The sequence below is a fragment of the Vulpes vulpes genome, chromosome 2 (assembly GCF_048418805.1).
Source record: "Vulpes vulpes isolate BD-2025 chromosome 2, VulVul3, whole genome shotgun sequence".
Lineage (NCBI taxonomy): Eukaryota > Metazoa > Chordata > Mammalia > Carnivora > Canidae > Vulpes > Vulpes vulpes.
This window is the reverse complement of record NC_132781.1, coordinates 24,962,425-24,975,011: the sequence shown is the minus strand read 5'-3', so window position 1 is coordinate 24,975,011 and position 12,587 is coordinate 24,962,425. Positions and strand designations below refer to the sequence as shown.

The 12,587-nt window shown below is 45.5% G+C and overlaps 1 protein-coding gene and 1 non-coding gene across 4 annotated transcripts; both read right to left on the bottom strand.

Annotated features, from left to right (window-relative positions):
• Positions 1 to 6,639: 6,639 nt before the first annotated feature.
• ATP5MC1 (ATP synthase membrane subunit c locus 1) lies at positions 6,640 to 9,442 on the bottom strand. Of its 3 annotated transcripts, none has more exons than XM_072747419.1 (5): positions 9,305 to 9,442; positions 8,688 to 8,735; positions 7,865 to 7,942; positions 7,203 to 7,381; positions 6,640 to 6,863 (listed from the first exon to the last, which is right to left on the bottom strand). In XM_072747419.1, the coding sequence occupies exons 2-5, from the start codon at positions 8,724 to 8,726 to the stop codon at positions 6,749 to 6,751; spliced, it is 411 nt and encodes a 136-aa protein (XP_072603520.1). In that variant the 5' UTR covers positions 8,727 to 8,735; positions 9,305 to 9,442; the 3' UTR covers positions 6,640 to 6,748. The 3 variants fall into 3 exon arrangements, with proteins under 3 accessions (XP_072603520.1, XP_025851626.1, XP_072603521.1); XM_025995841.2 differs by having other exon boundaries at positions 9,235 to 9,321; XM_072747420.1 differs by lacking the exon at positions 9,305 to 9,442 and adding an exon at positions 9,146 to 9,267.
• A 994-nt stretch (positions 9,443 to 10,436) lies between these two features.
• On the bottom strand, positions 10,437 to 10,619 carry LOC112918173 (U2 spliceosomal RNA). The gene has a single exon (XR_012000196.1). It is a non-coding gene; the product is annotated as a U2 spliceosomal RNA (small nuclear RNA).
• Positions 10,620 to 12,587: the final 1,968 nt, after the last annotated feature.

Genomic DNA, 12,587 nt, shown 5'->3' with positions numbered 1-12,587 from the left:
TTTTGTTGGTAAAGTGTTTTCTTTGTTTTTTCTTTTTTTAGGGTTTTATTTATTTATTCATGAGACACAGAGAGGCAGACACAGGCAGAGGGGAAGCAGGCTCCCTGAGAGGAGCCCAATGTGGGACTCCATTCCAGGACTCAGGGATCACTACCTGAGCCAAAGGCAGCTGCTCAACCACTGAGCCACCCAGCTGCCCCTGTTGGTATAGCATTTTACCATTCTATAATAGTAAGGGTACAGAATATCTGTGAAGGGATATACAAAAAAACTGGTAACTGGTTTCCTCTGGATGGTTCAATCGCTGACAAGGTGGGCCAAAGGGTGTATATGTCATGCCTTTTTAAAAAATTTTTTTAAAATATTTTATTTATTTATTCATAGAGACGCAGAGAGAGAGAGAGAGAGAGAGAGGGGCAAAGACAAAGGCAGAGGGAGAAGCAGGCTCCACGCAGAGAGCCTGACGTGGGACTCCAGGGTCTCCAGGATCACGCCCCGGGCTGCAGGCGGCGCTAAATCACTGCGCCACCGGGGCTGCCCTGTACATGTACCTTTTAAATGTTGTACTACGCATCTATTGTCTATTAATACTAGGTTTTATTCATTTTTAAAGGATACTGGAATTTTGTTTAGATATTATTTATTTAGTAAGATGGTCAAAAGTAAGCTCACTGATAACCTCACACAAAGAAAACATGACTCCATGGCTGCTCTGTGGCTCCAGACAGCAGAGGCCCAAAGATGGCCCATGAGGGGAGAAGATTCCTCAGTGTGTTCCTCTCCTTACTACTGGATTATTGTTTTCAATGGACAGAAAACAGTTACCTTGGATCCAGGAGAAAGAGGTTCCAGCTTTTGATCAGTACCACTCTGCAAATATCCTCTTTGAGCTTATTTCTGTATCCATAGAATGGTGATAATTCTTATCTCTAGGGTTTCTCTGAGGATTAAGAGAAACCTTAATCCTCCTGTGACAACAACACAAGTGTTTCGTAGAGTGGCAAGCACTGTCCAAATAATTGACATCCTATTTGCCCATATACCATCTTTCCTCCAGGCCTTTGCTCATACTTTCTCTAACTAGACTAGTCTTTCCCTCTACTATACTGGCAGGAGTCCTAGTTATTGGAACTCTGAGGCTCTGTTCCTCATCAGTAATATTGGTAAAATGATAGTAGTTTTAAAGAAGAGATAATGTGGGGAACCTGGGTGGCTCAATTAGTTAAGCAGCCAGCTCAGGTCTGATCTTGGAGTCCTCGGACTGAGCCCTGTGTAGAGCTTGGCACTCAGCAGGGAGTCTGCTTGAGCATTCTCTCCCTCCCTCTGCTCCTTCCCCTGCCCATGTACACTGTCTCTCTTTAGGGTAAATAAATGAATCTTTAAAAAAAAAAGAGAGAGAGAGATAATGTAATAATGTGCACAATACCTGGCCAAAGTAAATTCTCAATAATTATTAACTCTTACTCATCTTCAAGGCAGGCTGAAATACTACTTTCTCTGCCAAACTTTAGCACCTCCAGGCGTATTATTATTAATATTATTATTATTATTATTATTACTACTACTACTACTATTAATTAGTCATTTAAAATTATTCCATCCTCTGGAGTAATTCATACCTTCATTGTAGCACATACTACTTCTTATTTTACTGGTGTGGTTACTTACCTGTCTAGCTACTACATGTGACATACTCTAGGGCAGAAAACATGGAGCACCTATCTTGCATCTCGAACTGACAATTCATTGAGTGCTGCAGACAGGGTGAACAGAACAGAAATGAGGCCATGGTAACCAGTTGCCCTTCCCCTGGCTATGGATCTCTAGAATTTCAGCTCCTCCTCCTCCTCCTCAGATATGCCTTAAAAAAAAAAAAAGACTTTATTTATTTACTTGAAAGAGAGAGAACATGAGCAGGGAGGGAGGGGCAGAGAGAGAAGCGGGCTCCCCGCTGAGCTGGGCTGGATCTCAGGACCCAGAGATCACAACCGGAGATGCCTAACTGACTGAGCCACCCAAACGCATATGCTTATTTTTCTTTCCAAAGGGCTCAGCCAAGCCTGTGCGAAGAATTTGCAAGTCAAGGCCTGAAGGGCTGTAGAGCATAGCAGCTGCTTAAAGGACCAGCTTACCACCTCCCAAAGGAACTCCAGGAAGCCTCTAAACCAAGGAAGAGGAAGGGCCAGGTTGAGGCTAGCAGCAGAATGTTAGAAGCTGGCATTACTTAGCCCAGTGTTTACTGACTTTTTCAAGGCAACACCTGGCTGCTTTTTGGCAGCTTGGCTAGAGGGCAGGAGTATGCCTTCTGGAGCCTCTCCCATATCCTCTGGGGATGGATGACAGAACTAAGCCATCTTCCTACAGGAATTTGGATCCAAGCCTCTCTCTCCCACACAGCACTGGACTGCCTGCCTTGAGCCATCTCTGGGTGCAGAAAAGTTTGGTAGCCCCTTGCTCATGGCAACAAGGCAAGTATCCTCCCCCAAGGACAGAGGCCAGCAAGTGCCTTAAAGTGCAGGTGACTACTATGCCTCAACTCTCTCTAAAAAGAGAAATTATGGGGTGCCTAGGTGGCTCAGTCGGTGAAGCTTTTGTCTTCGGCTCAGGCCATGATCCCAGGGTCTCGGGATCAAGCTCACATGGGGCTCCCTGCCCAGCGGGGAGTTTGCTTCTCCCTCTCCTTTTGCTTGCTGCTCCCCCTACTTGTGCTCTCTCTGCCAAATAAATAAGTGAATTCTAAAAACAAATAAATAAAGAAATAAATCATGAAGATCTTTCTCCCCTTCCCCAAAGTTCTGTGTCCCTTAGAAGCTGTCCTTCCTCTACAGGCTCCAACCTTTTGTTCTGGGCTCAATGCCAGGGAGAGATGATGAATTCCCATCCAGGTCATAAATTCTGAACTAAAAGGAAAAATCAGAACTCGGACTGAGGGTTCGAGACTTCTGATTAAAGTAATAATACCTATATTAGATATATTTTATTTTTTATTTATTTATTTATTTTTTATTTATGATAGGCACACAGTGAGAGAGAAAGAGAGGCAGAGACATAGGCAGAGGGAGAAGCAGGCTCCATGCACCGGGAGCCCGACGTGGGATTCGATCCCGGGTCTCCAGGATCGCGCCCTGGGCCAAAGGCAGGCGCTAAACCGCTGTGCCACCCAGGGATCCCCTAGATATATTTTAAAAAAAGAAAAAAAAAAGATTTAATTTTTTAGTTATCTCTACGCCCAATGTGGAGCTGAACTCACAACCCGGAGATCAAGTTGCATGCTCTTCCAATTGAGCCAGCCAGGTACCCCCTTAAAGAATTTAGCAATACATGTGTTATTACATCTCTCTGAATACATTCCTTTTTTTTTTTTTTTTTTTTTTAAGATTTCATTTATTCATGAGAGAAACAGGCAGAGGGAGAAGCAGGCTCCATGCAGGGAGCTCGACATGGGACTCAATCCCGGGTCTCCAGGATCAGACCCTGGGCTGAAGGCAGCACTAAACCACTGAGCCACCCGGGCTGCCCTATTATCATCTCACTTTGTTGTCCCAACCACCAGGAATTGTTCTTTTTTTTTTTAAGATTTTATTTATTTATTCATAGAGACACACACACACACACACAGAGAGAGAGAGAGAGAGAGAGAGAGAGGCAGAGACACAGGCAGAGGGAGAAGCAGGCTCCATGCAGGGAACCCGATGTGGGACTTGATCCCGGGTCCCCAGGGTCACACCCCAGGCTGCAGGCGGCACCAAACTGCTGTGCCACCAGGGCTGCCCCAGGAATTGTTCTCATCCCCATTTTAGAGATGAGGAATTCAAGTCTCAGGATAGAGAATTACCCAGTTAGGAAGTGGCAGGGATGGTGCTTGCATTCCCCTCTGACTATGCTCTTTGCTACCACACTGAACTCTTAAAGAGCCTTACTAATTGTTTTTGGTCACTACCTCTGAGAATGTATGAAAACAATGGATACTCTCGAAAAAATACACCTCTGTATCTACTCACAAATATTTTGCACTAGGCAAAATGGTTCCATCCACCCATGGATCACAGAACCTGAAGAATCTCCATGGTCATGGACTAACTAGCCCTGTTTGGTGTGGGGAAGCATTCTCTCTCAACTCTCTAGGGTTCCACAGGCTCAACTATATCCCCAACCTTGCTGATTTGGATTTAGAAGTTCAGCAATTCGAAGGCTATGATCATGAGCAATTGGAGCTCATGATCATGGAAATTCTTGCCAGCCCCTTGGCAAAAACTAGATTCCTGGAGCTTCACAGAAAGTAAAGGGAATCACCTTCCCTGGGGGCTGCTCCTTGACTTAGCATTAGAGGATAGTGGCCTGGCAAGGATGCCAGCCTGACATCCTGAAGGGTTACTACATCGTTTTTGTAACATTACCGGTTAATCCACTGCTGCCTTGCAGATACCTCAGCTTCCAGTTCAACCTGAGTTCCATTCTTTCTCTTTGCCCCTAAGATTCCTGGGCTCTGCTTTGGGTTCTATCACTGGTTGGTTCACCGTGCACAACCTTGAGAGAGTTACTTAAGGTAAAGAGGCTAACAACAAAAAAACCCCCAACAGATTATGGTAGACCAGTAGTTCTAAACTGGAAATGATTTTTTTTTTTTCGCCTCCAGCCAGGAGACATCTGTCAGTATCGGGTACTCAGCAATTGGTTGTCATACTTAGGGGTAAAAGGTGGCTACCCGCATCTAGTGTGTTGAGGGGCCAGGGATGCTGTCAACACCATACAATGCACAGGACAACCTACCACAATGGATAGCTGGCCCCAAATGTGCCAAGGTTGAAAACTCCTGTGTTGAGACCATGACTGTTGAATGTCAGATGGACTTGGGGCTGGAATCGTTGGCCTGCTGTGTGATAATCGGGCATGTCAGTGAACTTGTGTGAAACATAGGTGAGTCAGCAGAGTGATAAGAACACAGATTCTAAAGTTTGAATTCCAGCTTTACTGATCAGCTGTGTGACCTTCAAAGGTTGCCTTACCTCTCTGAGCCTCTTTTTCCTGGACTATAAAATGACCTATCTCATCGTAGAGAGGTCAGAAACTATCCACAGAAAGTGCTTAGCACTGTGCCTGACCCACAAGTGCTCAAACGTTAGCTGAGATTATAACCACAGTAGTGTCCTTGCTGTTCCTCATCTATAGCACATGGTTTCTGGACCCACGTATTCAGTGTGTGATATAGTTCAAGGTCTCCACTCTTAATGCCCCAAACTCCTTAAGGGCAGGATCTTGGATTTCTCTGCCTTCACAAAGACTACTAGGAGGATGCTTAGTTCCTAAATACTTGCAGATTGCCCTTATTTTTTTTTTTTTTTTAAGATTTTATTTATTTATTCATGAGAGACACAGAGAGGCAGAGACACAGGCAGAGGGAGAAGCAGGCTCCATGCAGGGAGACTGATGCAGGACTCGATACGGAGACTCTCCCTGAACCAAAGGGAGATGCTCAACCAGAGCCACCAGGCATCTCTGCCCTTATGTTACAGATGAATTCAACCCATTCTTATTAACTCACTTTTTTTTTTTTTTTCATGTTTTAACCCTCTTTGCTAGCTGTCTTTTACCTGGATGGGAATATTCTTGGTTTCGCTATTTCACAAAAGTCTTTAAGTTAGTTGAGGTAAAGTTTTCACAAAATGGATCCCACTTTTACTCCTTTTGAAACCATCCAGTTTGAGACAGATTGTGTTAACCAGCACTTCCATGTTCATTTTGTCACGGTTTCCTCGTGCTAGGGCTCAGAGGAGCAGTGACTGGATATATCAGCCTAGCACTCTCTTCCCTGGGTTATTAGGCCCACATTAGCCAAGCTGGGAAGCCTGCCGGGCACAGACTGAGACCACAAGGAAGATGTTGCATGAGGCTCTCTAAGCAATTTATTAGTTGGTTCAACCAAAAAAACCTCATTCTTTACCCCTAGCAAGGCTAAGATTGTAAATTCTCCAAGAACAGGAACTATACCATATCTGCTTTATTCTAGGCCTTTAGACACTCTTAAGAGTCTTTCATTCTTTCATCTAAGGATGAAAGTGAAACTTGCAAGTGGGGTTAAATGCAGGCCGATGGGGGCCCACCTCTATGTCCAACTGGCTACATCACTTCTTTGGGACTGTTTTCCTACTTGTGCCACCTTATTTGAGGTGCCATCATGAAAAGAGATGGGACAGCACAGCAGTTAATGGGTTAGGCTAGCCTGAGGTGGAATCCCCAATTCTTCCACTTCCCAGCTCTGTGATGTTGGATGAGTTATTTCGCTGCCCTAAGCCTTGGTCTCTTCATTTGCAAATTGGTATAAACCACTGTACTCCTCATTCATAAAGTTGTTGAAGTAACAAACATAAAACAGAGCTTGGTGCAAATTAAGCCCCTTAAGAATGTTTTATCTCATTATATTAAATTTGAAGAGAAAAAAGCACCAATTATCATTACTTACACAAATCCATGCTCCCTCTGGGAAATAAAGGGAACCCTCCATGTTCTCAGGTCATGGCAGTGCCACTTCTCAGCCCAGGAGTTCCAAACCACCAACGGCTGACCTATTCCCATTCCCTTGTCCCCCCCCCCCCATTCCATCAAGGCCCTGTGCAGGGGCAAAGGACAGAGGCGAAGGCATATGGGTTTAGAGAAACGTTGTGTTTAATGGTAAAGCTTAACACACTCCAGCACCAGGCATGGCCTGAAGTCGAAGCAGCAGGGACGGGTAGGTGACCCTCACGGAGCCTCACATGGCGAAGAGGATGAGGAAGGCGACCATCAAACAGAAGAGCCCCATGGCCTCAGACAGGGCAAAGCCCAGAATGGCATAGGAGAAGAGCTGCTGCTTGAGAGATGGGTTCCTGCCAGGGACAGAGATCGATGCCAGGCAAGGGAAAGGAAGGGGTAAGGGAACGGGTGGTGGAAGACACAGGTAGGTTAGGTCAATGCCTGGGGTGGGGATGCTGAAACTGGGAGAGGGCCTAGCCTGCCTATATCCTGGGGATTTGGACAGGTAAGCAGAGTACCAACATGGGAGAAGTGGGCCAGGTTGGAAATATTTAAATTCTGATCCAGAGATCATTGGAGAAACAAAAGATTAATGAAGTCAATCCTAAACTAGTGGGAGCTCCTGCTGAGGCTTCTCCCAGATGGGGTGGAATTTGTGGTAGGGGATGCTCTAGGCCACCCCCCAAACTTACCTGGCATAGCCAATGATCAAGCTGCCAAACACTGTCCCAATACCAGCCCCTGAACCAGCCACACCAACTGTGGCAGCCCCAGCGCCAATAAACTTGGCTGCTGTGTCAATGTCCCGGGAGACAACACTGGTCTGGAACTCCCGTCGGGCCACCTGGAGTGGGGAGCTGCTGTAGGATGGCTAGAGAGGCAAGTAGGGAAGGAGAGGTGGTAAGGCATAAGGACAGGTGGCTAATTCCATCCCCTCACCTGACCCACCCAGGCTGAAACTTGGCAAATTGCCGGACAGGTATAAAATGCTCAGACTGCAGAGCATGCTGGGAATTAGTCTGAGGGCCTATTTTCGGACAGGACCAGGGAAATTTTACGGGTTAGGGAAACTTCACTTTTGCAAACTTCTCACCTACAACTCTCACCTTGGGGTACTTAGCACTGTTAAAGCACTACAGATTCTGTAACTGTCCTCCCACCTGGGCCTACAGGCCACTATCTTTAAAAATCCCTTGCTGAGGAAATTAATTTTTAAGATTTTATTTGTAAGTACTGTCTACACCCAATGTGGAGTGTACAACCTACAACTCTGTGATCAAGAGTCGTATGCTTTACTGATTGAGCCAACCAGGTGCCCCTGAGGAAATTTAGAAGAGGGCCCATATTCCTTTACCTGTTTAGATGGGATCTCTGGCCTACTCAAGAAGGAGGCAGACAAAGGCCTGATAAGATCCCTGGTACAGCAGCGGATCTGTCAAATCAGAAAGACATGTTCCTCCATATCAAGAAAAAAACTCAAAGTATTTCAAGGTCGATTAATGCATTCCTGTTTCTACCAGCTAGGCCTGCCCAGAAGACAGCTGTCCTAAGACCCAGGTGTAGTTAGCAGTGGCAACTTTCCCATTAAAAACCAGGTACCAAAGTTCATTTTTATGGGCACAGCCCTTATCAGTATCCCAGAATGGAACAAGAACCCACGCTAATACGAAAGGAGGTACAGGAAGGGTCTGTACCCAGATCACCAAAAGAATCAGAAAGGGGAAATCTTTTGTTGGAGTGTACTCACTGTTACACACCCTGAATGGACAGGGCCAGTAAGCCTGGTGAGGTTCCTCCAACAACCATCTACTAAGTAGAGCCCCCTGTAACCTGGCTTCCTTGAAATATGTCAACCTCCTGCAGTGGTTCCCAAACATGGCTGAACATGGGAATCATCTGGAGACTACTAGTCAAGGTTGAGCAGGACTGCTTAGGTAGGCTGCCTTGCTACCTACCGCCAAGCCAGACTGGGGGTAAAGATCATCTCCAGATCTGACCGCATTCCAAAGCCAAGAAAGGCTGGTTTACAGGTCTAAATAAACCGGGGGCTAGCTGCATCACTACAGCCTCCCCAAAGAGCCAACGTCCTCTGGATGCCAGGCTCCTCTCAGTTCATTCATTAAACATCGACAGGTCCCACACCTGGCACTACAGATCACCCCGGAGCCGCAGCTTACCAGAGCCGGAGGAATGAGTAATGCCCCGGTGGTCTGCATTTTCTCAGTCTGCAGAGGAAAGAAAAAAAAAAAAAAAAAAGATTCATCCACAGCCTAGTCGTTTGCTTATAGTGGCGACCTTCGGGCGTCCCCTTCACCCCGCCCGCCCTCCCGGGACCACGTTCTTCCTTGCACCGTGCCCCAGCTGAGGAGGGCATTAGAGGTCAGAGGAACAGCGCGAAAGGGGTCTGCAAAGGAAGGTCACGTAGATCTCCAGCAGAGGAAGGAGGCCCAAACCCCAGGAAGGAAATGTTGCTAAAGAGAATGGTCTCCCGGGAAGGCCTTAGGAGGCAGATACTGGGTCGGTGCCGGGCAGAGTGCTGCCCATTTTACACAGCTGTCCTCGGCCCGCCTCGGTGGGGACAGCTAATCGCTCATTACCGTTGGTAATTAACAATAATTGTTAAGGATATAGGCACCTAGCGCTTCTCCCGGCCCTGGGGGCAAATGCCCCCCACACGGCCCAGCCCACACCCCTGCCGATCGCTGGCTTCCGGCCCCAAGTCACCTGCACTCCCACAGCCCCGCGGCCCCTAATCCGACCACGGCGCTTGCCCGGCTCAAGGTGACTGACTCACCTCCCGGCTTTAGCTCTAGGTCTCAGCGCTCCGCTCCCCACCCACGTGTCCCGGGATCCCCCCACTCTCATTGGCTGCAATCCTCCCGCATCCTCATTGGTTAACGTCCTCAAGTCCTCCTTTCTTATTGGCTTTCGGCAGCTTCTTCCTCTCTCTCCACAGGAGCTTCGTGGCAGTTCCCGCCTCCCTGCGGGCGAAGGCGGGGTTTTCCTCCGAGATCTGGCTTCGGATTGGTCGATCCCTGAAATGCTCAACCATAGAGTCGGCGGAGCTCAGAGGTTCCAGAATCTCCCGCACAAAATGGCGGCCAAGGTGGAAGCTGCAGGAAAAAAAAAAAAAAAAAAGGGCGTGGGAGAGATGACCGGACGCCTTACGCAGACAGACACATGACCTTGGACCTGCGCCTTCATTCGGGCGCTTGGGCCTTCAGGCACGTTGGATGACGGGATTTGTAGTCGGGTCAGAGGCCCCAAGGAGGGCTGAGATCCCGCGAGACGTTCCTCCTGAGGCCGGGAGAGCCAACGCCTTTGCAGCAATTCGCGCTCTCCTGATTCGTGGAACCCTTGCTTCCGCCTTGGAGAATAAAGGCCGCCTGCTGGCCTGGAAAGTTCGCTAGTGGGCGAGCGCCTTGTTGGCCTCGGGCAGAGCTCAGCAGCCCTGGACTACCAGCCAGATTTTTTTTTTTTTAATTGTAAAAAAACAACTAAGGGTAAAATAATACTCCTATAGAAAAACGAGCAAAGGATAGGAATAGGCAGTCCGCTAAAGAAAAATAGAAATTAAAAGAAAGGATATGTAACTTAGCTCATCAAAGAAATAGAAGATTAAGCGCATCACTTGGCACTTATCAAAGAGCAGAATAGTTTTTTGTTTCTTTTTCTCCCCCCTCCCCCTTTCTTTTGGACAACCTTTATTCGCCCGAGGGGCTGCACCGTTCCTGGAATTACTGCAATACCAGGTCTATGCCTCAAGTGGACGAAGCAAGCTCCCGTTCTAGAAGCTCCTAGTTACAAAAATCCGTTTAATATATTGTTCCTGGGGGCGCCTGGGTGGCTCAGTGGTTGAGTGTCTGCCCTTGGCTCAGGTCGTCATCCTGGGGTCTCCGGATCGAGTCCCACGTTGGGCTCCCCGCAGGGAGTCTGCTTCTCCTTCTGCCTGTGTCTCTGCTTCTCTGTGTCTCTCATGAACAAATAAAACCTTAAAAAAAAAAAAAAAATATATATATATATATATATAGTCCTAGGTTACAGGACGTATCACATGTTAAACTAATAACATACTACACTTGATCTTAGCCAAAAGGCGGAGAAGCAATCAATTATTTTTATTCATGTGAGCCAGGCACTGTCCTATATACTATTGTTGGCGAAAGCATGAGTTAGGAAACCTTTCCAGAAAACAATGTGGATTGGGAGAAAATAAAATAATAGTTAATTCTGGATAGAGTAGTAAGGTTGATTTATATTTCTATGAGTCTATATAATAGAAAAATATTTAAAATTATACCAATCTGGAAAGTTAGACCTCTGGACTCTTAGAAAAATATTTTAAGATCTAGATGTAAGAGAGATTGCCAACATGGTGTAAGGGAAGGAGTGTGGAGTTTTGAGATAACACAGACTTGAGTTCCTATCATGGCTCTGCCATATAACTGGATATAGATATTTCTGAGATTACCAAATCTCTCTTGGCTTTAGTGTTATAAACTACCATTGATTGAGGCCTCACCGTACGCCAAGCACCGTGTTAAGTTCCTTCAACTCTTAGATGATTTAATTAATCTTTATAACAGCCCTGTAAGTAGGTATTATTATCCCCACTTTACAGATTATTTCATTTCACAGAACACCTTTCTTCAGTTTGACATATTTGGTTAAAAGGTAAACTCAGTATTTGAACCCACATCTATCTGGGTCCAAGGCGAAGCTCTTAACCTAACGGCTAAGGAGGTTCTTGGGCCTCCTAAAAGCAAGGGACATGTAAAACAGAGTTAATACTATTTGCCTTATAGAAATACATGTCTTATAAAAATAAAATAAATGCAATGCATAGATTGGTAGTTGGTGAATGCTCTCTTTTTGTTCGTACTCTAAGAAAAGTTATATTTTCATGGGGATTATCTCTATGTGTATTTTTTTTTCACACAGATTTGTCATATAGCTCTATTCCTAGCATACACTCAAAGTTGTTAAGTTTATCCTGTGACATACTAGAAATCAGGCAGTTCAATGTCATGTTTACAATGTGAATTTTGGAGCCAAACTAGCAGGTTTCAAATCCTGGCACTGCCACTTAATACTGTGTTATTTGAGGCAAGGTTCTTAATATTTAAGACTCAGTCTCCATCTATAAAAGGGAGATATTCCTTTTTCAACAGGATTATTATAAGGAGTAAATGAGATAGTATATGCGGAGGTAGTCTTTTAATTATTGAAATAAAAAGTACTAGTAAACCAGGAGTGAGTGTGTGAAGTGAAAGGCAGTGGGAAACCCAAATCTGAAACTGACATCTTGGGGTTAGATAAGCTATCTTGGAGGCCAAAAAGCTGTGGGAACTCCTAGAAGATTGCTGCGTAGGCAGAAATGCTACTGATGAAAGTGGCAAAGAGCAAACTTGCGAGTGATAAACCAGGAGTCTGGTTCCCCTTTCCAAAGGCGTTTCAGACTCTCCAAAACTCTCCTCTTCTACCTAGAGTCTTATCACAAGATCTCCCTTTCCCTCAAGCCCAGTTCCTCAGTAAGAATTCAACAAACATTTTTGACCACAGATGAATAATACCAGTTTCCACTCCAGACAAACTTGACACTAGCAGGAAAATAATTATGCAAATAATGGAAACTAATCATCTTAATGAGCACCACAAGAAAACGACTTACAAAATACAAAGAAGGGGGAGACTGACTTCATATGGAGAGAACCAAGGAAGGCCTTTTTGAAAAAAAATTTTTTTTCTGGGCTAAGTTTTGAGGATAAATATAAGTTAACTAGATATGTCAGGGGAGAGGGTGAGAATGGATGAGGCTATTCCAGGCAGAGTGAACAACATGTATAAAAACACAGGAGAGTTGGTGTATCCAATCTTAGACCAGTCAGCCACGGCCAGGACACAGCGCAAATGTGACTGCTGCGCTTCCATTTCTGGCAATATGGCTAAATTAAATATTCTGAAAATCCTCCTGCCACAACACCTAAAGATTCTACCTAAAGATAAAATAAAACAAATATATTTAAAAATGCATGGCCTTGTTTTTTGACAGCTAAAATAAAATGTGATCTCTATTA

What these genes read in the sequence shown, in the direction of transcription:
- ATP5MC1 (XM_072747419.1), bottom strand. Translation starts at nt 8,726, where the DNA reads ATGCAGACCACCGGGGCATTACTCATTCCTCCGGCTCTG. An exon ending in CAGAGATCCCATCTAAACAG is followed by an intron (nt 7,382 to 7,864) that starts GTAAAGGAATAT and finishes TTGCCTCTCTAG; the next exon opens with CCATCCTACAGCAGCTCCCC. An exon ending in TTGATCATTGGCTATGCCAG is followed by an intron (nt 6,864 to 7,202) that starts GTAAGTTTGGGG and finishes TGTCCCTGGCAG; the next exon opens with GAACCCATCTCTCAAGCAGC.